A 25,781-nucleotide genomic window follows, 5' to 3' on the forward strand; every position below is an offset into this window, starting at 1 on the left:
TTGCTATGTTATAAAAGATTTTTTAATCAGAACACAAGTTCCTAACGCATTTGCTGTTCGCAAGTCAATATTATTATTCTTTTTTTCAATTCTTTTAATTCCTAAGCCTCTATTCTTTGCCCAAGTTTCCTCAATGATGAAAATGTAGAAAATATACTTATAGTGCAATATAGAGTCGATGATAATTTCCAGATTTCTTACCCAGATCTTAATAAAAATATTTTTAACAGTCTTTAAAATAGAGAGATAATATATGAATTTATTTGTATATCAGTATGCATTTATGTATGTATTTATATACAGTCTAGTTTTTGGCATATACATTTATAAGTACAAATGGTCCAAAGCTTTAATCTAAAAAACCTATCAATGTATGTCATTTGAATTAGGAGATTAGTGAAAAGAAATTCACGATTAAATAATGGTGCACCGATCAATTGATCTTAAGGCGAGACATTAACTTAATACGATTATAAAGTAAATTATACAAATAAAGATAAGTATTTGGCAAATGTGACTATGACTTTGAGAATCATCTGCAAAGTTTTCATATTTTTGGCTTAAAGTTAAAGTTCTTAAAAAGCGCATATCTTTGAATGACAATGAAAAGTAAGTATGTATTAAACAAATTTATATGTCTATGTTCTCTTAAAGGCATGCAAAATGACTTTGATGAGTTATAATTATTAAATATTTCGATTGGAAATTGGAGTTAGAATTTTTTTCAGTATTTAGAGAATTGGTTTTCAATATGGAGGATATTCTTAAAATTAAACATGAATTAAGTCATTTTTTTGAATAGATATCGGATGCATTTTTTGTCTAGATTTCTAGCATTTGGAAAGTGGGGAAGAGTAATCGAGTTATTTCTGGCATCAGCATATTTCTAAAACTAATTAACAAACAATTTGAACTAAAAAGCACAAGTCGAAATTGACCATTCGTGCAATTAAACAGCATCCTCGATCTGTCCGTGGGGCGATTCGGGCTCCTTGAGATTAAGCAAGCTGGAAAACGAAATGAGATGGTCTTGGATAGATGCTTCTCAAAATCGCGATTGTCGAGATTATCCGGTATTAACGTATTGTTAGTCATGTCCAAATAGGAACGTCCACGCTTCACGGGCACCGCATAGTGGGGCAAAGCCGTAGCCTGACTGCAATTGGTCATGTTGCTGTAGCTGGGAGCGCAGCTCGATTTGCGAATATTGAGTGGAAAGCGAAGATCGTTCTCATATCGCAGCACCTGCTCTGTGGTGCTGGCTTCGATAAGGGGACGTGGCAAATCGTAGCCAGGAGGCGCCATCGCAGCCATCGATGTGGTCTGTATATCGGGAATGGACTCGTCGCGACTGTTGCCCAAATCCTGTATATCATATATGTTCATCTTTGGCGGTTTCCATAAATGATGCAGTGACTCCGGTTCGCCTAGTTCCTCAACCAGTCCATTGCCAGGCATCAAGGCTGCCTCGTCGCTGCAGTAAAGTGGATTGGATACAGCATTCGTCTCCAGCTCAATGTATTTAGCATTGTTGCCCAGCAGTTTTTCAAATTCAGCTGCCAGATATTTGAATGAGGGTCGAGCATTGGGCTCATCCGCCCAGCAGGTGCACACCACCGAGTAAACAGCTTCGGAACAGTTCTCTGGACGCTCCATGCGATAGCCTGTCTTAAGCAGTGACCAGAGATTCTGTGGCGCTATGCCAGGATATGGAGAGGCACCCAATGTGATCAGTTCCCAGCAGAGAACACCAAATGCCCAAACATCTGACTTGCTGGTGTACACATGATCCGCCAGCGATTCTGGAGCCATCCACTGTAGGGAGAAAATAAATGAACTTTGTAAAAATTCGTACACTTAACTATACGTAAAAATTTTTAAAGAAAGATCCGATAAAATTGTTTTTAAGAAAATTAATGCCAACTCTCTTATTATAATTAATATTTGTTGTTACTATATTATTTATTTTTATTAGGCAAAGAAAAAATAACTTTTATTTTTAAATTTTTTGATTACCATTTCTTATTTCAATTTTTTATTGCACAGTGGAATTTAAAAAATGTAAAATCTCAAGACTTCACTTTTAATCGACTGTCTGTATCGCATTTTAATTTATTTTAAGGGTCTCCCGTTTTAAATTTTTTATCAATTGATGTCATGATTAGCTGCACTTTAACAATTTTTCAATTTTTAAAAATTTACTTGAAGTACCGGTAAGCACTGGTTCTGATACCGGAACCGAAATCGGAAACGGCATTTTTATCGGATATGCTCACAAAAGTTTTAAATTAACCATATAAAACTAATTTTTCTTAGTAAGCCCCAAAATGTGTTTTTTGGTACATCCTAATGTATTTTTCAACCAGATTATTTTAGTCGGGCTTAACTTTTAAAAACTCATAACTCTTTTTGCTATCCTCAAATGAGTTTCTAATAATTTACCTTGACGGGCACGCGATCTCGGGATCGCTTTAAATAGGCATCGTCCTCGTAGACATCGCGGGTTAGTCCAAAGTCGGAAATCTTGCAGATCTTGCCATCGGCCAGCAGAACATTACGAGCTGCCAAATCGCGATGCACCAGCTGCGATGGAGAGAGTAGAAGGATTAGCCATAGTATGGATGAAAAGGAAAGGGAAATGTAAAAAGGAAATGGGTAAGTACCTTAAGCTCTGTTAGATAGTTCATGCCCTTGCAGATTTGCCAGGCGAATGTGAGCATCATCTTGACATTGACGGGCTCGACGCCGTCACTGAAATCGACGCCGGCGCACTCGATCTTCCGGCTGAGACGTAGATAGCTTCGCAGTGATCCATAGCGGGCATACTCGATGATAAGTAGAGGCGCCTCCGATTGTGTGCAGGCACCGAGCAACTTGATGACATTGGGATGGGAGACCTCTTGCAGCAGCTGGAACTCGGAGAGCAGGGCCATGTACTCTACCGAATTGGCGCCCTTCTTCAGCATTTTAACGGCGACGGTGGTGACGCCGGGCAGACCGGCTATTTGGGTGGCATAGCCCTTAAGCACCTGTCCAAACTCACCCTCGCCCAGCACAATGTCCAGCTGGAGTTGCTCCCGCGGAAACTCCCACTTGGTATCGGCGCTCTCGAACTTAAAGCCGCTCTGGAGCGGCATCAGCGGTAGATCTCCATCGCCGCCCAATGTCTCCAGACTGGCGGGTAGTGCCTGCTTACCACCTGGTGTCACCGACTGTTTGCCACGGCGTCGCTGCCACAGCTTGCGCTGCGAGAGCAGCAGGCAGATCAGCAGGAGCACAAAGATCAGCGGACAACTGATGACGACGAGTATACAGAAGCGATTGCATTCCATGCCCGCCAAATGGAGTACGCCCAGAGTTAGTGCATCCTGCTCTTGGTCACCCTGCTCCTGCATTGGAACAACACTGACCACTTCGGTATCCGTTTTATTCTTGCTTTTGCGCTGACGTCGGGAATTCATCTCCCCCTCGTCGGGCAGTGGGCCACAGGAGCATTTGCCATTGTCCTCGCAGATGCAGGTTCCAGATCCACTTAGTATGCCACGCCCATAATCATTGGTGCTATGCGGTCCCACAATGCGACTGGAGGGCGTGCAATCCTGCGGACAAGCATGCGGATTCAACTCCTCCAAGGCATCACAGACATGATCCGGACAGTAGCGAGCATCGGGCACACAGGAGCCATAGTTGCGTCCAAACATGGATGCACTAGAGCCGCGCCACATGCACGGACCTCCATTGGTGGCCAGGCCACAAAAGTTGCCACATTGCGTACGGTACTTGACCTGGGCACAGGTCTGAGTTCGCGACTTAAGTCTCAGCTCGCAGGTGGCATTCGCCGGTCTGCCCTCCACCAGATGTATATTGATGACAAAGGCGTGCGATTGCTTCTCAGCATCCAGCCAGGTCACATTCAGAAAGTATATGGTCTCCGGTGCATGCTCCAAGGCCAATCCATCGCGCACATAAACAATGCCCGCCGTCTCCGTGAGTCCAAAGGCGCCACTTCGATCCTCGACGAGGGAGAAACGCCAACTGCGCTGACGCAACAGTTCCACAAAGTTTTCCGGCTGTGCCACACGATAAAAGGCAGCTGCGGCCCGATGCACAAAGACATCCTTCTCATAGTCGATGCTCAGGTGGCGTCGTCCAGCCAAATCCGAGTGCAGCATGTCGCCGGCATTGTCAAAGATTCGCTGCTGGCGCACACGCAATGGCAACGCCTGTGGACGCTCCTGGTCGCTCTCGTGCAGCCGACTCGTGTCCACATGCAGACAGATGTGAGCCGTCGCAGATGTGTTTGCATTCTTCGCTTTGATTGTCATGTCTCTAGCCATCAAATCGATGCAGTAAGGCGTCTGCCGCAGGACACCGCTTCTCGAGAAGTACAGCTCTAAAAGACAACACAATTAGCTCAAACAAACAAGATCCCGACCATAGAAAACCCTTTACTTATTTCAAAATACTTTATATTAAAGATCTTTATAGAAATTACTACCTTCTAAAAACTACTGCATACTTTTGGGTGCTTGTATTGCCTTAATTTTTAATAACTTTGGTAAGCTATTACTGCAGCGAGATAATAGATAACTATAATAGATAACGTTTAATATCATAGGAAACGTGTTGTCTTAAGAACTGTGAGTGTGGTGGCCTTCGCGATTTAAGGGGGCGGAAGGGGGTGTATCAAAAATTTAAAGCACACTTGACCTGCTCCAAGGCCATTGGAGTCTGTGTGCCAAATTTGGTTGCTCTATCTCTTATAGTCTCTGAGAACTAGGCGCTCACACAGACGGACAGACAGACGGACGGACAGACGGACATGGCAAAATCGACTCGGCTGTTAGTGCTAATCAAGAATATATATACTTTATATGATCGGAAACGCATCCTTCACCCTGTTGCATACATTCCAACGAACACAATATACCCTTTTACTTATTTTTTAAGTAACGGGTATAAAAAAATCCCAAATATTTTAATCTTTAGACCAGATGTAAGCAACTAGTAGCCTAATTTGCCCACAAAACTCAAAACGTTATCATCGGGGAGAATACAAGAACAGCGCCTGACAAATAATAAAAGACCTTAGCATCAACAACACACAGCATATGTGCTGTTTCGAGTCGAGACGCTGAACACAAATTAGAAACATGACTTAGACTTACGGCAACTGATGATGGTGTGTGGCCTGCCCGTGTGATCCGCCTCAAAGGCGTGGCAATCGGGCTGGACAAGTCCAAGTGCATCATTTAATATGGTGTAGCCAAGATGCGCATTGGCTGCCAGTGTGTCCTTGTCCAGGTAAATGATTTTCTCACCCACCGGCTCCTCCTACAATAATGACAATAAGGGTTAACTTCATTAGCATTCGCATTAACTGACCAGCACTAATTAAATGCTCCGTGGACCGCTCCCAGTGACCTCCAGCTACAAATTGCACTAATGCTGTCTCCAAGGAGCTCAGCTCTAATTTACATTATGTTTTATTATATTGTGCACAAGGTCAGCAAATGGGGCAAAGTGTCCAACACCTTCGGGAGCTGACATTTGTTGTTGGGTGTACTCCCTGGAGTATGTATGTATGTAGTTTTATTAGTTTATAAAAACATTTTGTTAGCTTTATTAATTTATAAAAACATTTTCGTACCAGTTTTTGACACTCCCATTAGAATAGAACGACTAGGTTATTAGATTTAATTTCATTCATAATTATTCATATACTTAAAACATTGTCCCAAGAACACTTCTTAGACTAAAAAAGTTTAAGAACTAAAAATTTATTAGTATTCGATTAATATTATCTTGTGTCTATTATTAGAGTTTTATTTTTTGAAAAATAGGTTTTTTTGTCCACAAAATTCTTTGATTTCTTTTTTTTTGAAAGTAGAATTGCTAGCAGGATCGGCATTATTCGTACTTGTTAATATATTGAAAAGGTAATCCCAAGAACGCTTTTGAAAGTAAAGCTGTTCAAAAACTAACAATTTTGTATAGTACTCTAATAGCTGTTTTTTTTTTATATTTTTAGAAATTAGGTCTTCAGTTTTTTTATTCGGAGTCCAAAAATTTATTTTGTTATGTGTTTTTTTTTATTACAGATACGTGTAATGTTTTGAGGATGTTAAGCAATTACATGTAACTAACTAACAAGTAAATGACATAGTTTTAGCGGCTCCTAGCGCACCTCTGGGATAGGCTTGGCTCTAGTCTCTTGCCGCAACATGACAACATAATTTGCCGGCCACGTTTCGTTTTAGCCAAGTTAAAGCTGCAAGCTTTAAGAGGCAACTCCAGTCACTTGACACCCTTCGCGTTTCGTTCGGCAATCATAAAAGTTCGTAAAACGTTACGCGTTTTTAATGACGAACTACGGAAACGGCAGGCGAACTCTCTGCCAGACGTGATAATGGTATAATAACACTACTCAACACTAATTTTACATTTTTAATAGTTATAGAATGATTTGTATATAGTATATACAAATTTAAATTGTGTTTTACTTTTATAGATAAAGAAATATATCAAGAAATATATATTTTATGTAGAAAATGAAATTTAGTTTTTAATTTATAATTTTTTTGAACTTGATCGGAAAGTAAAATTTATTTTTTAATTATTTGAAAAGCGAATCGGAAGTATTAAATTATTCTTTTAAAGTAAAGAAAGCCCTTACAAAAAAAAGTGTAGCTCAGTTTTTCTAATTCATATTCTTATAACCCTAATTTGCGAATCGCTATAAAAAGTCGCACTATAGAAATGTAGCAATTTTTTTTAAGGTTTTCTCATAATTTAAATTAGAAAAAGTAGATTTCCTAAGCAACCTAAAATAACAAATTAGTAATCACTTTGTAGTGTAGTGTAGCTGTTCGAGGGCTGAGGTTGCGTGTCCCGCGGGCGTTTATCAAGCGCGAATTCAATAAGCCCGCACCCAGAGCAGCACCAGACATTGGCCAGACGATTGTCTGGGCCAGGTCTGGGCCGGGTCTGGACTTGGAGCTGCAGCTGGAGTTGGAGTGGGAGCGACACTTACCGTATTGAAATAGGGCTGCTCCAGATAAAAGTTAAAGTGTGGCTGACGTTCTTGTAGTCGTGGTCCATTGTCATTGCGATCCAGCAAAGTGACATTGTAGCTTCTCCAAAATTGTCGCTGCTCCTGTCCGGATATCTTCACCGTGCAACAAATGGTTGCCTGCAGTTGGCCGGCATGAGCCTGTAGACCATTCAGTTCATCATGATCCAAGGAGTGTTTTGTATATAAGCGATTCTGTTTGAGGGCAAAGTGTGCACTGCCTGCTTTCAAAGCATATTCGAGGGATCTGTGCGGGCATAGATATTTGGCAGCACGCGAATTCAGTGCACCAATCAGCACCGGTTCAAACTGGTCGTTTGTAGACTCGGCAATGCTGTAATGGGCGGCTGTCCAAAAGCAAATGTGCTCCAACTCGGCACAGTAATCGGCTAACGGTTGTGGTATCACCTCCAGAGTTAGATGTGCCACCTGCTGCAATAGCTCTTCGGCCTGATCATCATCCTGGCTACGCGGAAATGCAGTCAATACATATTTGACACTCTCATTTAGAGGTCGGTAATCGGTGCGCATATAAACCTCCCCGGAGCTGGCATTGAGACGCAACAGAGGATTATCCTCCAGACTGTAGATATAGTCAGTGGCCGGCAGATTGTTATCCAGGCGCAACACTTGAAACTGTGCCAATGGTATCTTTGAGAAAATGCTCTCCGATTCCTCATTGAGGGGCAGCTTGAATTTCACGGAAGTGGTGGGAAAATAAACATCCAATGCTGCGAAAAGAAAACCAAAGGAAATCATTAGTTGCTTTGAATCAAATATAAATGCCAAAGTGTATGCTGACTATCTCAAGTATTTGTGCCACCCTCTCTACCCACTCAAATGCCACCCTTATGTGATTTGTCTGCCTATTTTGTGGTGGGTTCGTTTATGAGTAAGTATTTACCCATCATCCTCATCATCATAATTATCATTATTATCATCATTCTCATCAAATCTAATAAAATTATGAACGTTGTTTAATAAGCTCGCTTTGACCTCAATAACGAACGGGCTTTAAATCCTACGTACGATTTGACTCATTTAATACAAGAAACACGGCGTATGCGTAATATGATAAGATTTCCGTTTTTTTCCCACTAATGACGCTGTTTGTTGTTTGGTCGTGTGCTTGCATACGTTCAATTCAAATACAAGCCATAAATAAATATAATACATATATTAGTTATTAGCATATGGGTTATATCGAACGCCTGCCCGATAAGACCACCCTTCTGCCTTACTCTCTTAAACTCACCCTTGCTCTTGTCAAACGCACTTTTATTGAAATGATCGCGTCATCGCGTATTGATTTTGTGATAACAAAACCAAGCAAAAAAAAAAAAAATTGTGGGGAAAAATGTACTTTCGCTAAGCGTGAAAACACACAACAAACAATTGAGGGCATAATTGGTAACAAATGTTTTGTCAGGAAATTTTGGAACAGACTGTGGCTTGGGGTTAAAGCATTTAATGGACTGGTAAGTGGTTTGAATAGGTCTAATTACGGCAATCCACTGGTTGAATCTGATTTTGGGTGTGAAATTCAATTAGACACGTATGATTCAGTGAAATCATATATAAAATATTTAATTTTCCCACCTTCGGTTCAGCATACTTTTATTGAAAATGTATTTATTGTGACCAGCACAGTTTGTTAACTTTAATCTAAAATTATATATTTTTAAATTGTTTTTGATATTTACTTCATTTTATATTTACAATTTAGATAAAATGAATTTTGTTAATTCAAAAGAGAAGAAGTAAAATTCATAATTTATCTGTGATTATCATTTCTGCTAGGAAGAAATACTACTTTATATTGTATAACTTTACATTGTAGGTCTCCGATTCGAGACTCGGGCATCTTACTTATACATGCAATAATTAATATTATAATAGAATATTTTCAGGCTCGAGAAATACTCCAAATATATTGAATTGTATACTGCCAAATTCTTCACACACTTTTCTCTTAAAGTCAAGGACTAAACACATTATTATGCCACAAACTGATTGCTGTGTCACATAAAAAGCAATGGCGCCGCCTTATCCCAAGCAGTTAGCATAATACTCCTTGAGATACTCCAGCTGCCCTCCTTCTCACTTCACACTCCCGACCCAAACACACACACACACGCATAATTCAGCAAAAAACTGCTTACAGAATTAATATTTCGTGGGTGGTTCGGAGTTGGTATCCGTTTAAAAGGGCGCCAAGGACACGAACATGTGCAGGATACGAGCTTATGGATAAGGGACAACTGACGCCATACGTTGTAGCTCTATTACTACTCCTATCCCTAAGAGTCCCAGGCATTTAAAATGTCATTATAAATGCGTGTCTGTGAGTTGTCGCTGCCTCTCCCCCAAAAACATCATAATATCCTCTACATATTTTATCTGAATTTTTCGCATGCCTGAGCGTCAACACAATTGTAATGAATGCGTTCATAATTTATAAGAGAAATACTCATTTTCAGACGATTTGTGTGCATTCCATAATGGAAAGGATTGGCAGTTGCCTCCAAGGATTAAACACAATTAATACACACGTATTTTGTCAAACATCCAATTAGCGACAGTTTTTGTTTACATTATATTCCAAAAGAGAGATTGGAACGGTTTATAAGGGAACTGAAATGTATGGGGAAACGATATGGATTAAAGTTTGATTTTCTATATTAGTAATATGACATTACAAAATATGCCATATTTAGCAGGGACCGCCAATAATAATTATGAGTTAGACAAAATTAAAGCCCAAAAAGCGTCGCCAAATTCAAAAACATGACAAACTTTAATTTTCAATTTATATTTTAAAAATAATTTTTAGCTATTAAAATTAATTTAAATAATAAAAATATCACACGAAACGTACATTTCTAAGGTACTTTGAAAGAAGCAAACCAAATTAAATATTTTATAAATAATTCCTCTAATTGTAAGTTGTAGAAATGCTCTCGTTACTAAGAAATAAAAGCTCTGAGACGAAATCTTTATATCTGTGACATCTTCAAAAAGAAAACTCAAATTCGAAAAGCGTAGCATTTATAGGATAAGGAACTTACGCAGGTTGATTTAATAGTTAATCACACGCCTTTCTTTTAGTTATACACACTTTAAGGGAATTTTAGCGTTAGAACCACTTGGGAACTGAAATCTCCATTTATATACTTATTTGTGATAATCTGCAGTTAAACTGATTGCAGCTTATCTTAAAAGTAAACCAGCTTAAGCAAGTGCTTAGCTTGCAATTGTCGAATAAACGCGGAACTTGAACTCGTTTAGGAATCCTCCCCAGAGCAGGTGGGTTGATTGTTGATTGTGTCTGGGGAGGTGTTACCACAAGTCAACAGACGTAAAAAAGAATCGAGCGGTAAAAAAGGAAATATAATGTGAAAAGATAAGGCTATCTATCAGGAGGACAATTAAAACGGACGACAAATGGCGCATTAAAAAGTCAAAGTACGAGTTTTTGGGGTGATTGGACGACTAACGCTAATGACAGCATAGTCAACAAATGTCCGGACACCATTACGGCTCGTACCTGAACTTGCCGTGGTGAATGTGCAGCGAGGGGGTGGCGAGCTAAAAGTCCTGGCGGGGCTCGGCAAACAGGAAACTAAAAAAAAACTGTAATTGAGGTGCGGCCTGACGGGGCGATGTCAACTAGTTTTGACTTAACTAATTAATCTGCTCGAATTAATTGACTTTACATCGAATTAGGTCGACAGTTGTTGATTTTGTTTATTTTGTTTGTTGACCCAACGCACCTCCCTTCAGTTCTCCCTCAGTTCTTGCTTTGGTGCATTGTCCTTTTGCCGTGAGTCATTTCCTCACAAATTTCCAGCCAGCATCCGACATTAGTTTTTATTATTCCCCCCCCTCCCTATTCTTGTATATTATTCTTTTTTTTGTTTCTGTCTACGCAGACAGCGTAATGAAAACTTTATCTTTGTCACAGTTGTTTTTCTGTATGTGCATTGTGTTTTTTCATTACTCATACGACCCGTATTCCGCAGCATCAACCTCAACAGTCTCGCAGTCTCTTTGTAACTTTTTTGTTTGGCTTGGCATTGCCGAAATCCTTTATTATGAAATCTCGTTTCGTTTTTCACTCATTCCCAGCACTTTCACTATATATTACAATACGTATACATACTTAGAAGACCTTGTTATAAAAACGAGTGTGCCAAGCAATTGCTTGACTTGTTTCCTGCAATTTCCCTCAACGTTTTTCTTTTGCTTTTTGCCTGTCTGCGAGAACAAATTGAATAACAAATAAGCAGACAGCAAAAAGCATTGATCGAATATTTAATATTTCCTGAATTGAATTTACATTAGAGTATTTTCAAGCCGGGCATTCAACTTCATTTAAAATAAGTAAGACTTATGGATAATTGATATTTTTTTTATTCCGTATAAAAAGATGACAAAAAATATATTTATGTCCTTTATTTGTTATAAATATAAATAAAATAAAAAAATTCAAATAGTAGATTAATTTTTTTTTATTGTTATGTGCAATTTTTTTTAAATATATTAAATTAAATATTATTTATAAAACTTGAAAATGCATTCTCAAAACTTGCTTAAATTACGCACTCTAAACAACATGTACTGTATTTTAAGTTGAATGCTGAATTTCCGAAAGACGTTCAAGGGAAATCAACATAACTTAAATGCGCCGTAAATGCAAATGAACTTGAAAGACATTGTTGTATTCGCTATGTGAGTACACCAGTTATTCACACCCACACAGCTGCCCTCACACAGCTGACACTTTGAATAGAAGCACATTGCGTTTAAAGGTGATCGATGGCTGACTCTATAATTGTTAACTGTCAGCAGAGCGTTGAGCACATTTGTCAAAGTCAGCGGACGAGTTTGTTTCTATGCTAATTGCGTTTAATTAATGGAGCCTACAATTAGTTAAAATCGTATGGAGTTCACAGTTTCAGTGGGGTGAGAAATTATACGTAACTGTTTTGAGAGCAAACAAAATTTCGACGTGTTTCTAGTCATCTGTCGAGAGCTGTGCAAGCTGCCGTTTTCGTATGACAAATGCAGGTCATAAACAAGCAGAAATGATTTAGATTAGCGTGCTTGACTAGAGGATATCCTGTAAACTTATATGTATTATCTGATCGTAATAAAAGTTTCAGAATTCAAAGCTGGCTTTGTTATCCACAATATTGTTATCTAATTTTTACAGGGCATCATCAAGGAGTATAAGTATATTGGGCGAGTGATAAAGGGTACTTAGTAAATTGAATCCAGGGCATTTATAAAGTCGGCAGCTTTAAAGAAATCAAATGACAAACTCTTATGATTAAAGAGAAAGAATGCATATAACATAGTCAATGCATTAATTATGAGACGTTTCTGGGTGCGACAGACACAACTCATAACTGAGCTCGTTTTTGACAAACTCCGCAATAATTTATCACCAGTTTGTTAGATAAAACCTTGGATTGTTTAGGTTGCCAAGTTCATATAACAAAATAAAGTTGGATTGAAAGTTTGAATATTCAGTTAATAATAATCGATAAGCTTAACAATATTGATAGCAAAATAACATTTCAAGTGATCGATAAATAAAAATTTTTTGTTCCGTCCCTAACATTCTTATCTTTACCTGCAGTTAGCTGTCATAAGTTGTTGCGATCAAACCTTTTGCATGTTTGGCTCCTGAAATTTTAGACTTTATCAGTTTAAGTGAATCGCGTTTATAGTGATACATATATGTATATTGAAGCAGCTTAACTCTTGTCTTATTGATAAGCTTAGTTGGAAAATGACTAACCAAATACAGTGGAGCGACTTAAGGTCCAAGAAAGAGGTACCAAATTACTATTAAAATGTGTGTGTGTGTGTGTGTGAGCCGGTGTGTGTGTTTATATACCCTTGCAGAGTCATTATAATTTTTTCTTTAAATGAATTACGTGATGTTACGTTACAGAGCCCATATAGTACGCATATTACGTTTTAAAAATACTTACGACGGAGCCAGCGAGATCGGATTACTACATATAGTATGTATGTGATATAGCTAAGTTAGGAACAATCGGTGGAATAGGGAATTTATTTAGAAAACTATATTTGTTTTGTATTTAAAAATTTCTTAAGATAAGGGTGTTTAATATTCGGCGTGTGGAAGAAAAAGTTTCTATCTTGCTTTTTATTAATTTTAAGTTAATACATTTTCAATGCTTTATTTCAGTTTTCAACCAACACCAAAAGCATTAAAGAAATCAGGAAACATGAAGATGGCAGGATTTTCATGGTAAAAGTAACTGCAACTAACTCTGATGATCAGTACTTTCAGAACGAGATCAAATATCTATCACGCATCAAACATGAGAATATTATACAATTTTATTACGCAATGAAAAATTCGACATCTAAAGGTCTTATGATCACGGAATATGCTGACTGTGGTACTGTTTACGATTTTTTACATGATGAAGGAAAATCTATTTATCAAGATATTGCATATGAGCCTAATGTTTCCTTGGAAAATAAGGATCGATATGTCCCATATTCGTGTAAGCTCAGTTGGATGCTTCAATGTGCCAAGGTTAGTTTTAATTCGATTCTATTAAAAAATTGGAATATTTGTTATTATGTGTATTTCTAGGGTGTTGCTTTCTTGCATAACATGACTCCAAAAATATTCCATAATGATTTGAAGACGCGCCATTTGTTACTTAGCAACAATTTTCAAACATTAAGGATATGTGATTTTAGCACAGCTTCTGAATCAGATCTATCGAATACAACTGGGAGCCACTACAACAACCTATTTGCGGAAAAAACCGAAATCTACAATTTTGGCATTGTACTTTGGGAGGTAAGCTGCAAAATGCCTAAACCAAACATTTTGACATAAAAGCCGATTACTTTTAGACTTTCATTGCAAAAATTAATAACCCAAGAGAATTAGATGTCGAGAATTCCGATGTCATAAAAGCGATAATTAAACTATGCTGTGACAATTTTCCAATTAATCGCCCAAACATGAGTGCATTGGTTAAAATTCTAGACGGCCTATATCAGCCTAGCTTAAAGGATGAAGACAAAGTTAATTGGATTGACTTAAGTTTAAAAAAACCGGTAAAATTTAATTGTCTATCTTATGATAAATGTGTTAATGTTATCATCATAAAAAAGGCAATCGGTCATGGAACCTTTGGAGATGTCTATGAAGCTGTCTGGAAAACTAAAGATGGCAAGAGAAATATTGCGGTTAAAAGAATTCGAGATGTTGAGCGAGATTTGGGAGTCGACCCTGAAAGAGAGGTAAAGTATTTGTCGCTCGTTAACCACGACAATATCGTGAAATTATATGGAGCCACAAAGGATGATGAAAATCAAATTATCGTTGCTATGGAGTATGCCGAATGTGGATGTCTTTACAAATTCTTACATTGCAACCGAGATGATAATCGTGAGATACAAGTATCAAATTTGGGTAAACTCAACTGGATGCTCCAATGTGCCAAGGTCCGTTCGAATAATCAAATACCTTACATAATTGATAATAATTCTCATTTTATGATTTTTAGGCTATTGAGTACTTGCATGACCAAATTCAAAAAATTCTACATCGTGATCTTAAGTCACAAAACTTGCTACTTTTCAATGGAAATCGAACATTGAAGATATGTGACTTTGGAACCGTAAGGCCCCTGGCCTCAATGATGTCGGTGGTTGGCACCGCCCCTTATATGGCTCCAGAAGTACGTTATCCTCAAAATGCTTTAAGTTTATCATAATATAATTCTTCCATAAACAGGTTGGTCATGGTCGCTATACGGAAAAATGTGATGTCTACAGCTTTGGCATTTTATGCTGGGAGATAATGACCCAAAAGAAGCCATTCTATCACTTGCAATGTCGAGATCCTTTAGTCATTATGAACTTAGCAAGTCAAAATGAACGTCCATCGATTGATGATATCGAGATTAAGGAACAAACCAAACCCATAAGAGCATGGATTCAACAGTGTTGGGATCAAGATCCAGAAAAGCGGCCTACAATGAAAGAAATGGTCATACGACTCGGCATTGATCCTCTTTCTTATAGTGACTTTATGATAAGACCATTGCCACCGATATCCGAACGAGATTTTATGGGCATCCCATTTTATTTTTTTTCAAAATTGGAAATTAATTAAAAAAGATTTACATAATTCGAAATGTGTTTAAAGACTATTGCTTAATATTTTATTATTAACCACTTGCTTGATCAACAACATACCAGATAATAACAACAATTTAATCAAAGTCATAGACTGGTTCTCTTGGGGGAGAAAGAGAGTGACGTAGTGCTGTGTGCTGAAGTGGGACAAAAGTCGAGCCAAGTGCCAAGTGACCACGGCCACTTAAATGCTCGCAGAATACGAATATTATAAACTCAATAAACGGACACCTATTGACTTCATTGATTTTGATTTTTCAAATTCAAATTGGGCAGCAGCTGTGCTTGGCACATTGACACCTTTCAATTGACGAACAGAGAGCAGAGATTCTGGACTGCGATGAGGACGCAGTGCGTTCAACTTGGAATAATGCAAATATGTACAGAGATAAAGTCAGAAAAGGGCAGCGGAGAGAGGGAATGCAAAAGGTAAAGCAGAGGGGTGACTGAGGTCAGCTACTGATCCAACCCCCGAAGAGGCTACAAATTTGATATGTCTGTGTGGTGAAATAATTTTGGGTGTGTTCATAATACACACTAACTAGCCAACGTCAGCTGGTCCTGTGCAATGCCCACAAATTTATAAAACGCTGACATATCGTTTACGAATATGTCAAAACTGTCTGTTAAGTAAAAAATTGTGCTGTTCACACCTGTGCGGAAGGCCCATAAAGAATTCGAGACTCGTACATATCATTAGGTGAGTGGTATACATAAATCACAATAAACCACGTTAAAGAAGAACCACCGATGGTCGAATGGAACTGTATAATAAAAGGGTTTCAGGTATTCCAGTATCTCAGTATCTGTATCTTCCACCGCATTCCCACGGTGCGTATCTGTGAGGTTCGTTTGCCGGCACTCGATGCAAATTAGTGTAATTGACTTTTATGATCGTCTCCCCTTTCGGAGTGGGAAAGTATCCCCACAATAATCATCATTGGTTTGCCTTTAGAAATGCACCGGCCCGTCAATTTATATGCGTGTCATGTTGATTCTCAAGTAGCATTATACGGGCATCTAATAAAACGATCAGTTTGATAATTGCTTGATAATTGCATTTCGATTGAGCTCCTAGTTCTGCTTATCTATTTCTTACCCACCTTTTCCTTCTGTTTCATCTTTGTATATTATTTTTCTAATACTCTTTCAAACTCCACTAAAATTACATTAGTTTTAATTAATTTCTCTAAAGTCGCATATTCTATTGTAAAACATTCTGTTTGTAGAAACAAATATAATATTTTTTCATTATATGTTATTTTTTTAATTTTAATTTTCTTCCAATTTTCAATTGTAGTTAAATTTCATATATTTAGCACTTCTATTTTTCAATGCTACTGAAATTTCATATCATTACCACCACTATTTTCAATGCTACTGAAATTTCATATTATTAGCACTACTATTTTTTAATGCTACTGAAATTGTATATCATTAGCACTATTATTTTTAGGTCTAGTGAAATTGTATTTAAATTAGCATTAATTTTTTCAATGCTAATGAAGTGATCAATGCATTAGCAAATTAGTTAGCTAGTCACAACCCTGATAGATTTACATCCCAAATAAAAATATAATGAACCCAATGAAAAATATAATCAAGGAATTATTTAATGAAATCAGTTAAATTTTGACATTTTTATAAGGCTATGAAATTTTGAAAAATATTCGAAAAAAAAAATTAATGGAAAAAGTTTATATGAAGAATAAAAATAGCGACCAAGCAATGATTATAATGACATTGTTCATAAACATTTTTACAATGTAATAAATAATACATATGTATAATATTTAAAATTGTTCATATGCTAATTAGGATTTCTAAACAAATGTTAATCTGTTAACATATTAACATTGATAAAGTGTTCAAAAAGTTATGAAATTTTGATGTAATTGTCTTTATATTTTCTCTATTACTTTTTATAGCTTCATCGGAATTTTTGACTGAATTGCTTATATTGTCAACGCTGTGCTTTTAGCTTCATTTCACTTTGTGAGCTTTAAGTGCTCCAACAAATAATCTCGCACAACTTAAGATTAATAGATAAATATACAGATACTCGAATATGTAAAAGGTTATCTGGCAACATGTTGGCAAGTGTCGCTTGTGTACCCTTATCTAACAGCATTTAAATATCTACATAATTGTTTACATTTGCATGTTATGATAAAACATTTGTAAAACAATTACAAAATATACAAAAGGCATCAAATATAATGTCTGTCTCTTTTCGTTTACTTACCCAAACAGATGTGAAGCCTCAGTGCGACTGCGACAACAATGGCAGCCACAATAACGGTACTGTCGCTACCGCTGCATTTGAACGCCATTTTATCTGCTGCGCTGCGCTTCTCCACGCAGCGATGCGAAAAAGCAAACGAAGCTTCTCTTCAGTTGCTTCTTTGTTCTTATCAGCAAGTGTTGTTGTTGCAGCTGCTGTTGTTGTTGTTGCTTTAGGAATCTTCTTCTTCGTCTGGGTTTGCACTGGAACTGTATCTTATGTTTGCCTCGCCGCCACTCAGCAAAATTGTTTGCTCTGTTTATAATTGTAATTGTTAATTCTGTTGACAATTATCTTCTTCTCTCGCACTTTTTACGCACTTTTCATTTTGCTTTTGTTTTTTTTTTTGTATCAGTCGCTTGATTACTTTTGATCACAATTTGATAAAAAAAACATTTATCAATTAATGTGCGAAAAAAAACAGTAACAATAGTGAGACGATAAAAAAATGTATATAATATATTTTAATAATAAATGACAGAGTTACAACGCAAGTTCACAATAATTTTCGACTGCTATCAGTCAAAATATTAAAATACCCTGTAACTTTTTAAAATGAGGAGGATGAAAGTATTAATATAAAATTAAATTTAAGTTACTGTTCTATAAATAATATTAACGCTTTGCTTACACTGAAACCTAAAGCATCTTTTACAGCTATTTACAGGGTATCATCCAGTCGACCGCACCGCTCTTCTGCAAGCTATTGAATTTAATTTATCGTAGAACTAAGGCCACACAAAGTTCCATCGAGCTCAAGGGACTTTCCGTACAATTTCTGATTATTGCAATTAAAAATGGGTTCGAATTTATTTATCAGTTTTATTAATTTTTTTGGGGGATATTACAATGTTTTGTTGATAAATTGTGTTGTGTATTTTTAAATGGTTCCTTGATTGTTTCTTTTGCTATTTTTGGCAATACAAGTATTTACTTGGATTTTGTTCGACTTAAGCTGGCAAGCCCCTAAAAATAATAGAATTTAATAATTTTGCCAACTCATTGAACAGCTACACATTTGGCTTACATTAATTGATTTCTCAATTGGCAACTTTATTAAACAACAATTGTCCAAATCTGAACAAAAGTTTCAAAAGAAAAAAAAAAACAAATGAATTCTTAAAAAAGACTCAAAGCAGATCATCACGAGCTTACTGTGAAGTGCTTTTTAGGAGTTTTCATTTTGTAGTTTATTTAATGGGGAAGTGGTTCGTTGAGGGGGAAGTTGTGGAGTTGTTAGTTTGTGGAGCTATTCAAAGCAGGTGTGATAAAGAGAAATAAGAACAAAAAAAGCTGAAACTAGAGGCATGTGTAGATAGCAAAGCATTATTCAAAAGAGGCACAAAGTCAAACAACATGATAAACAAATTTTATACCAACTGTCTGTCTAACTGACTGGCAGTCTGACAGACTGACTGCCGTTTGTAACTGTGGCTGTGTCAAGCACTTCATTCAGTACCTGAGGCCACTTTAAAGTTCAACACATTTGACACACTGTGCACAACACTGACACAAAGCCGGCTTCTAAGCACCAAAAGCCATTTGCCACTTTACCACTTGCCAATTCCAAAGTGGACTTCAACTCCGACTTCAACTGGCTTTGGCTTTGCCAGCTGCCTGTAGATATTTTATTTTTTTTTCGCTCTTTTATTTTCCCAATTAAAGGTTAGAAATAGCAGCGCGACGAAATTGTTGGTTTTGGTTTTTAAGGTGCGTCCTGTTGCGCCCGAAAAAGGCAGCGACATAAACAGCAAATGTTCATCCGACAAGCGGCAAGAAAACAACCCGCAACCGACAACCAACAACCGACAACCGTCGCTGGCAAAAGTCAAAGTACAACTGTTCGAAGTTGTATGAACTTGAGGCTTCTGGGAATTGTTGTCGTCGTCGTTGTTCTTGTTGCTTCTATCGCTGCCAATTCACAGACTACGCATCGTGGCAACCGTCAAAAATAAAATAATTGTTACGTTTTTCGAAAATTTGTGAGCTTACAAAATTGGGTTGCGTTATTAATGCCCTGTATCAAAGAGCTGGTTGCCAAGGGCAATATATTATTATTATTAAAAATACAACTTAAATTATGGTAAGGTAAGTTTTTATTATTATATTTTTTTTGTAGATAAAATTTGTACAGGGTATCTGCTAGTGTATAACTTCCTGATAACACACTTTAGTTTTTTTTTAGTTGCTGCTGTTTTGTTTAATTTCCAGGAAAAAGGGTTCAAAATTTCTAAATATTTTGAGCGAAGGTAAGCGGTGGCGTATGCGTAATGTTTGAAACCAAACAATAGAGACTCATTTGCCAGAAACCAATGTAAATTATCCTTATTTGATATAATATTAATGTTCATTGTCAACTGTGGAGCACTTGAAAACAATTTTTTATAACAATTTGCATCTAGATTGCAATATGCAAATTGATTAAGATGATTGCTCATTGGTAATGTTATTAATCAAGTGTCACTCAGCTTATAATTATTGTGTTGAACCATTTGCACCTTACATACTTGAACAGCAGCTAATGAGCTTATAAAAACACATGTTATTTAATATTGTAGTTTACATTGACTTAAGGTTGCATTAATATACTTTCAATTGATGCGTAATTAATCTTAAATGGAAATTAAAATTGAAGAAGATAAAATATATATATAGAAATGATTAATGTTCTAGTTATTTCATTAGTTTGATTAAAATAGAATATAACTGTGCGAGGAGGTACTCTTATACATATATATTTTTGATAAGGCTAATAAGTTGAGCCGAAATTGCAATAATTACTTTTGTATAAAAATCATACATTTTTAAATAAATTAATTCAAGGGTATTTTGATGAAGTTAATAACAAAAAAGCTAAACTGAGTTTACTTAACTCTACAAAAATTAAAAAAAATTATTTTCTATTTTATCTTAAAGAACTAAAATAAATACTTTAACCTATTTTTTTTTTCCAAATTTTACTCCGAAAGTATTATAATCTTGTATAATTCTTAATTTTCTATGTAAAACTTACAATAATATCATTATATTCATTATTCTACTACGTTTAACTATTTTTTATATTTCAACCGAACAGCTACCATTTTTTTTTTTTGTGCACTTTTCTTATCTTATATCCACAAATATGCAATAAATATGTTTGTTATCGAGACAAAAGATCGCGAGAATAAATATTCGGATATCTTTTCGACAAGATTTTTGATTCAATTTATGGCCAGCAGCTGCAAACTCTTTTGTAATTATTGTATTTAGTTGGCTTGCAACATTTGTTTATTGTTTTGCATAGTTTTTGCATTGCAATTAATTAGCGAAATTTTTGGTCGCAAGTTAGAAAATCAACGGCACGTCGGAAAATTGCTACGGTACGTTACGATGTTAACCACGTTAGTTAATTGGCAATTGCGTTGGAGCTGCTTTGGAACCGCTTTCCATGCGCTTCGTTTTACCAATGAAACTGAAACCGGCAACGAGTCAACTGAAAAAGCCACAAAAGCCACCAAATAAAACGAAACTTCGTCGGCTCTTCTCGGTGTTCGCTTGTTATCGTCATCGTTGACTTCGTGTGTGTGTGCGTGTGTGTGTTTACTGTTGTCGAAGCGAATTTTCCTCGCTTGGAAAAACATCCCCAGTGCATTTTCCGCCTTCAGTCACACTGTTGCTGTGCCACTGATGACTCTGTTTACTTATCAACGTGCTAATCCTTATCCCAACGCGCACTGATAGCCAATATATGAATATGTCTATGAATATGAATATGACATTGAATCTGTCTATGAACATGAGATAATCAAATTGATTGTTTGTCTCTGCAATTCACTCTCATACCATTTACTATATTCTCTTGTCTCTCGTCTCTTGCCTCCATTGAGACAACGCCCGCCCGAAACATGATCTCATCCCGCTTCACAAAGTACTCAACATTTATGTGCACATCTCAAACGGTAAATAGAGAATCTCAAATTATATTTATGAGTACATCTATTGGGCAAGGGTTGCTTATCTCTGTGTTTATTGTTTACTGTGTGTTTAACAAACATCCACAGAACGCTCGAATTCGGTTTAATTTGGGATAAGATCTGAAAATATTCCATAACTTGCTTTTCTGTATTAAACTTTAATTACTTGAATTAAAAACATTATCAAAAAAAAATGCACACTTAAATATATTGTGAAAAAATAAAATTTTTAAATGTAAATGAGAAGATAATTTAAAACATTTAGAGTATATTTTAGAATCAATGAATGCTAATATCTTATTTTCGATTGCCGTTAGGTTAAAAAATATTTATGAATTGTTCATTTAATTATTTAGTTGCTGAAAAAAATGCAAACTTTAGTCAAAGAGGTAATTCTGACTGAGCTCAGCTCAAGTTACAAAATATTTGAAGTTTGTTAAGCTAGTTATTCTTTTGGAAAAAAAGAGTTGTTGGATTAAAACCTAGAATTATTTAAACCTATTGAAAATTTATTTTTAGAATAAAATTGATAAATACATAAAATAATGATAGATTAAATGATAGATTTTTTTTAATATGGACTAAAATGTGTTTTATTTCTATTTACTGAAATACTATCCAGACTAGGAATATTAAATACTATTACTGTTAAAGAAAACATGGTCACATCTTGCTATGAAAATGAAATAAAACATCTCAAACATTCTCATCGGCATTTTCTTGGTATATTAAGTAGGTGGATGGATGGAGTGGTGAGTAGACAGTGTTTGGTGGGTGGGTGTAGGTGGGTGGAGGTGAGCGGGAACGCTTTGTGTAATGGTGTGTTTGTATACGTAAATGTTTCATAGTTGTTGAGCCTCAGATTGAGCGTGTTGTTACATTTATAATTTCAATCTCCTGGCAGCAATATGAGTATTTTGGCTTATAAAAACTATAAATGCATAAACAGTCAAAACCTAACCTCAAACTATAATATAGCATATAGTATGTGTCTTATTTGGTATGGTGGCTCCAATGATGGATCTGCAGCTGGGCAACTGGAACTGGAACTGGAACTGCAACTTCAACTTGATATAGACGCTTAGCAAGTGCAGGCGGGACAGACGGGCTTGTCACCCTCGATGGTGAAGGTCTGTGTGGTGATGGGATTCTCACAACGTTGACAACGGAAGCAATCGCGATGCCATTTGGCATTCATGGCCACAATGGCACTGTCGGTGATTGGCTTCTCGCACTTGGCACAGCGAACTGCAAATAGATCTTCATAGTCCTGCTTGCAGTAGGCCTTGCCATCACGCTCATAGAAGGGGCGATTCGAGAGGGGCATCTTGCAGGCTCCATCACATTTGAAACAGCATTCATGCCAGCTTGTTCCCATGGCACAAATGGTGCGCTCCAATATGGGTTTCTTGCATCCGGCACAGGTGCTTGTATAACGCTCCACAAAACATTTGCTGCAGACCGGCTCGCCGTCCTGTATATTGAATGTGGCATCCTCGATTTGTTCATCGCAATGGAGACACAGGAAATGCTCCGGATGCCATGTCTTTCCCAATGCGGTGATCACACGCTTCGTTATCGTCTCGTTGCACTTGTGGCACACAATATTCTTCTCCTCACTCATCTTATCGAATTGTCGGATTGTCAGATTATCAGATTGTCGATTGCGGTTTGTGTTCTGTGCAGTTCCTTCCTTCAATTTACAGAGAACAATTGCTCAAACACACACACTCATGCACGAATTGAATATATATCGGATATATAATAGATGGGGGAAAATTAGAAAATGACTGTAAACGAATATTATTAATTTTTTTTGGTTTTTTTTTTATTTTTACTTTCTCAAAATATATATGAATATAAATTCGGAAAACGGAACAGAAAACGAGTTAATTTTGTGAGACTCAAAAACTAAATGATAATATATCGCTTGTACTCGTGTAGCTCTGCTTGACAATTGTCCTATGAATGGGCACAGGCTACTCCGATCCAACGAAAACTGAAAAACATTTCCCAAAGCATACTATTACAAGCAGAAAAAAAGTTTCCTAGCTTCCATCATAATTTAATACAATGTGTAATGTGAATCAATACAATTTTTAATTTAAGCAAAAAGAAAATTAATTATCCCAAAACTCACTGATATAATTTTTTCCATTTGTTTAAGCTAATTTAAATAAAATTTTATAACACACATATAATTATACACACTTATGCGCTTTAATGCATTTAAATTTTACATACATGTTGTGAACATAATTATTTAAACGATCTTATACTCAAATAAGCCCCAAATTAATTCCTTAATTGAAAAGAACAATACTTTAAATTTAAGTTAATATTATCCAATTTAATCGCTTCAAAATGCCTTTTAAACTCCTGACAAACTGTCCAAATATCCATAAAAAGAAAAGGTTTTTGGCTAAAATGTTGTCAGGACTCTCGACATCGAGGACCATGTCGAATGCATCCTTTGAACTTGTCCCAGAAACGTGTCTGCATGCAATTAGAAAATGACGCTGCAATTATCGCGTGCATTAAATACTTTTGGATGAAATGCTTTTAATAAAATAATTAGAATTATGCTGCTGTCCAGGTCCAACTCCTCTACCTCCCTCCCTCCCTCTCTCTCTTTCTCTCCCTCTGTCTCACTCTGTGCCACAGCTGCTGCTCATCATGATCCGCTCACGCACTCTCGCATACGCAGACACGACGCCAATGCAGAGCCTGACACAAATTCCCTTTCAACTTGCATAACAAGCTCTCAAGCGGGTCGTTCCCCTTCCCTTCCCTTCCTCTTTTCCCTCTCACCCCTGTCTGCCTGCCTGTCAACCCCCCTGGACAATTTGGAATTCCTAGCAGCGGCAAATGAAATGGTGACATGTACAACAGAGCAATCCACAATGCACAATTTACTCCTCGCTAGCATTATGAGTGCTAGCCAAAAACAATGCCTGCTACGTGGCCATCAGCTGCAACAACAACAAATAACATATAAAAAAAAAATTTAGTGTGCTATAGTCGAGTGTACTCTACACTAAGATACTAAATATAATAAGAATAATAATAAAAAGTGGATTAAAAGTAAAAACTCCAAATTTACAATTTGATATTAAAAAAAAGACCATAAACAAAATGATATTCCACTTAAAAATCGATTCACTTTTGACAAAGTTATGAAAGTTTGAAGTTGGTCTGACTCTACCCCTAGCAACTTTACAAGTCAAAATTTTTGTCCAATTTGACATGATTTTTTACAAGAATATAAAAGGTCTCTGAATCAAGTTTAAAGTGTTGTTTTATACTAATTACGCCATAAGGAGTCGATTAGAAGTAAAAACATGAGATTTAAAATTTGCAATTTTCAAAAATCACAAGGGGACCCTTGCCATCGAAATCGAATTCTGAAAATGGTAGTCGAAAAATATTATATTTTATAAAAGAACAAATTTCAAATGCAGAGTGAATTTAGCGACCAAAACATAATCAAATCGACAATACGCTTGAAAATCGGTTAAGTTTTGGAAAAATTATGACAGACTGAAGTTGATTAGACCTTCGACCTTTTCTGTCTGTTACGTGCATGCGCACTAAGTTATCATACCCTTCTTTGATTCGCATTTAAGAAGAACTGGGAGAGATGTGGGACATTCCATGCTGACAAGTGGTTGGTGAGGAGGATAAAGAGGCAGCACCACATCGGAGAATTGCCACTTACTTGAACTGGCTTGGACCACGCATATGTGTATTTGGCTGTGTGTGTGTTATGTGTGTTATGTGCCTGCCGTGCCACCTCTTAATTGTCGAGCAGCCGGATACTCCAAGTATTTATGCTTTAATTAAATATTTTTATGAAATTTACTAATTTTATCGGAATATTCAGCCTAAAACAGAATTCGGTACCACATAATGCTAAAATCTACCCTTAACTGATATGGCTTTAAAAATTTATGTGGTGTTTTTTTTTTTCATTTTCAAATTTTCAATTTTCCTTAAAGTCAATTTATTTATGTGGTGCTTTGTGTGACTAATTTGGTGGCTTACATTGCGGAAAGCTGCGACTATAAATTGCTATGTTGGGAAATGAAAGATACGAAGCTGCAATACCCTAGAATTTTAACAAATTGAATGTGAAAAGTAAAAAATTAATATTCAGTTAACAGGGGTGTAATAAAATCTTATCAAATTCCTAAGCTATAGATATCTGAGATTGTAGCTTTCAAAATAATATTCTACTTTGTTTAAAAACCGATCAGTTATGTAATGT

The 25,781-nt window shown here is 36.6% G+C and overlaps 2 protein-coding genes across 2 annotated transcripts; both read right to left on the minus strand.

Annotated features, from left to right (window-relative positions):
- Positions 1-824: 824 nt before the first annotated feature.
- On the minus strand, positions 825-17,621 carry LOC117780416. Its single transcript, XM_034616932.1, is given in 7 exon segments — positions 825-1,011; positions 1,014-1,815; positions 2,443-2,583; positions 2,664-4,393; positions 5,169-5,334; positions 7,034-7,803; positions 17,520-17,621. Coding segments are annotated over 7 exon segments (3,759 nt in total). The 5' UTR covers positions 17,608-17,621; the 3' UTR covers positions 825-949.
- Positions 17,622-22,216: 4,595 nt separating this feature from the next.
- Positions 22,217-23,528, minus strand: LOC117781876 (transforming growth factor beta-1-induced transcript 1 protein-like). Its single transcript, XM_034618755.1, has one exon. It carries the CDS (start codon positions 23,136-23,138, stop codon positions 22,596-22,598), a length of 543 nt encoding a protein of 180 aa, XP_034474646.1. The 5' UTR covers positions 23,139-23,528; the 3' UTR covers positions 22,217-22,595.
- Between the last annotated feature and the right edge of the window lie 2,253 nt (positions 23,529-25,781).

The sequence above is a fragment of the Drosophila innubila genome (assembly GCF_004354385.1).
Source record: "Drosophila innubila isolate TH190305 chromosome 2L unlocalized genomic scaffold, UK_Dinn_1.0 4_B_2L, whole genome shotgun sequence".
NCBI lineage: Eukaryota > Metazoa > Arthropoda > Insecta > Diptera > Drosophilidae > Drosophila > Drosophila innubila.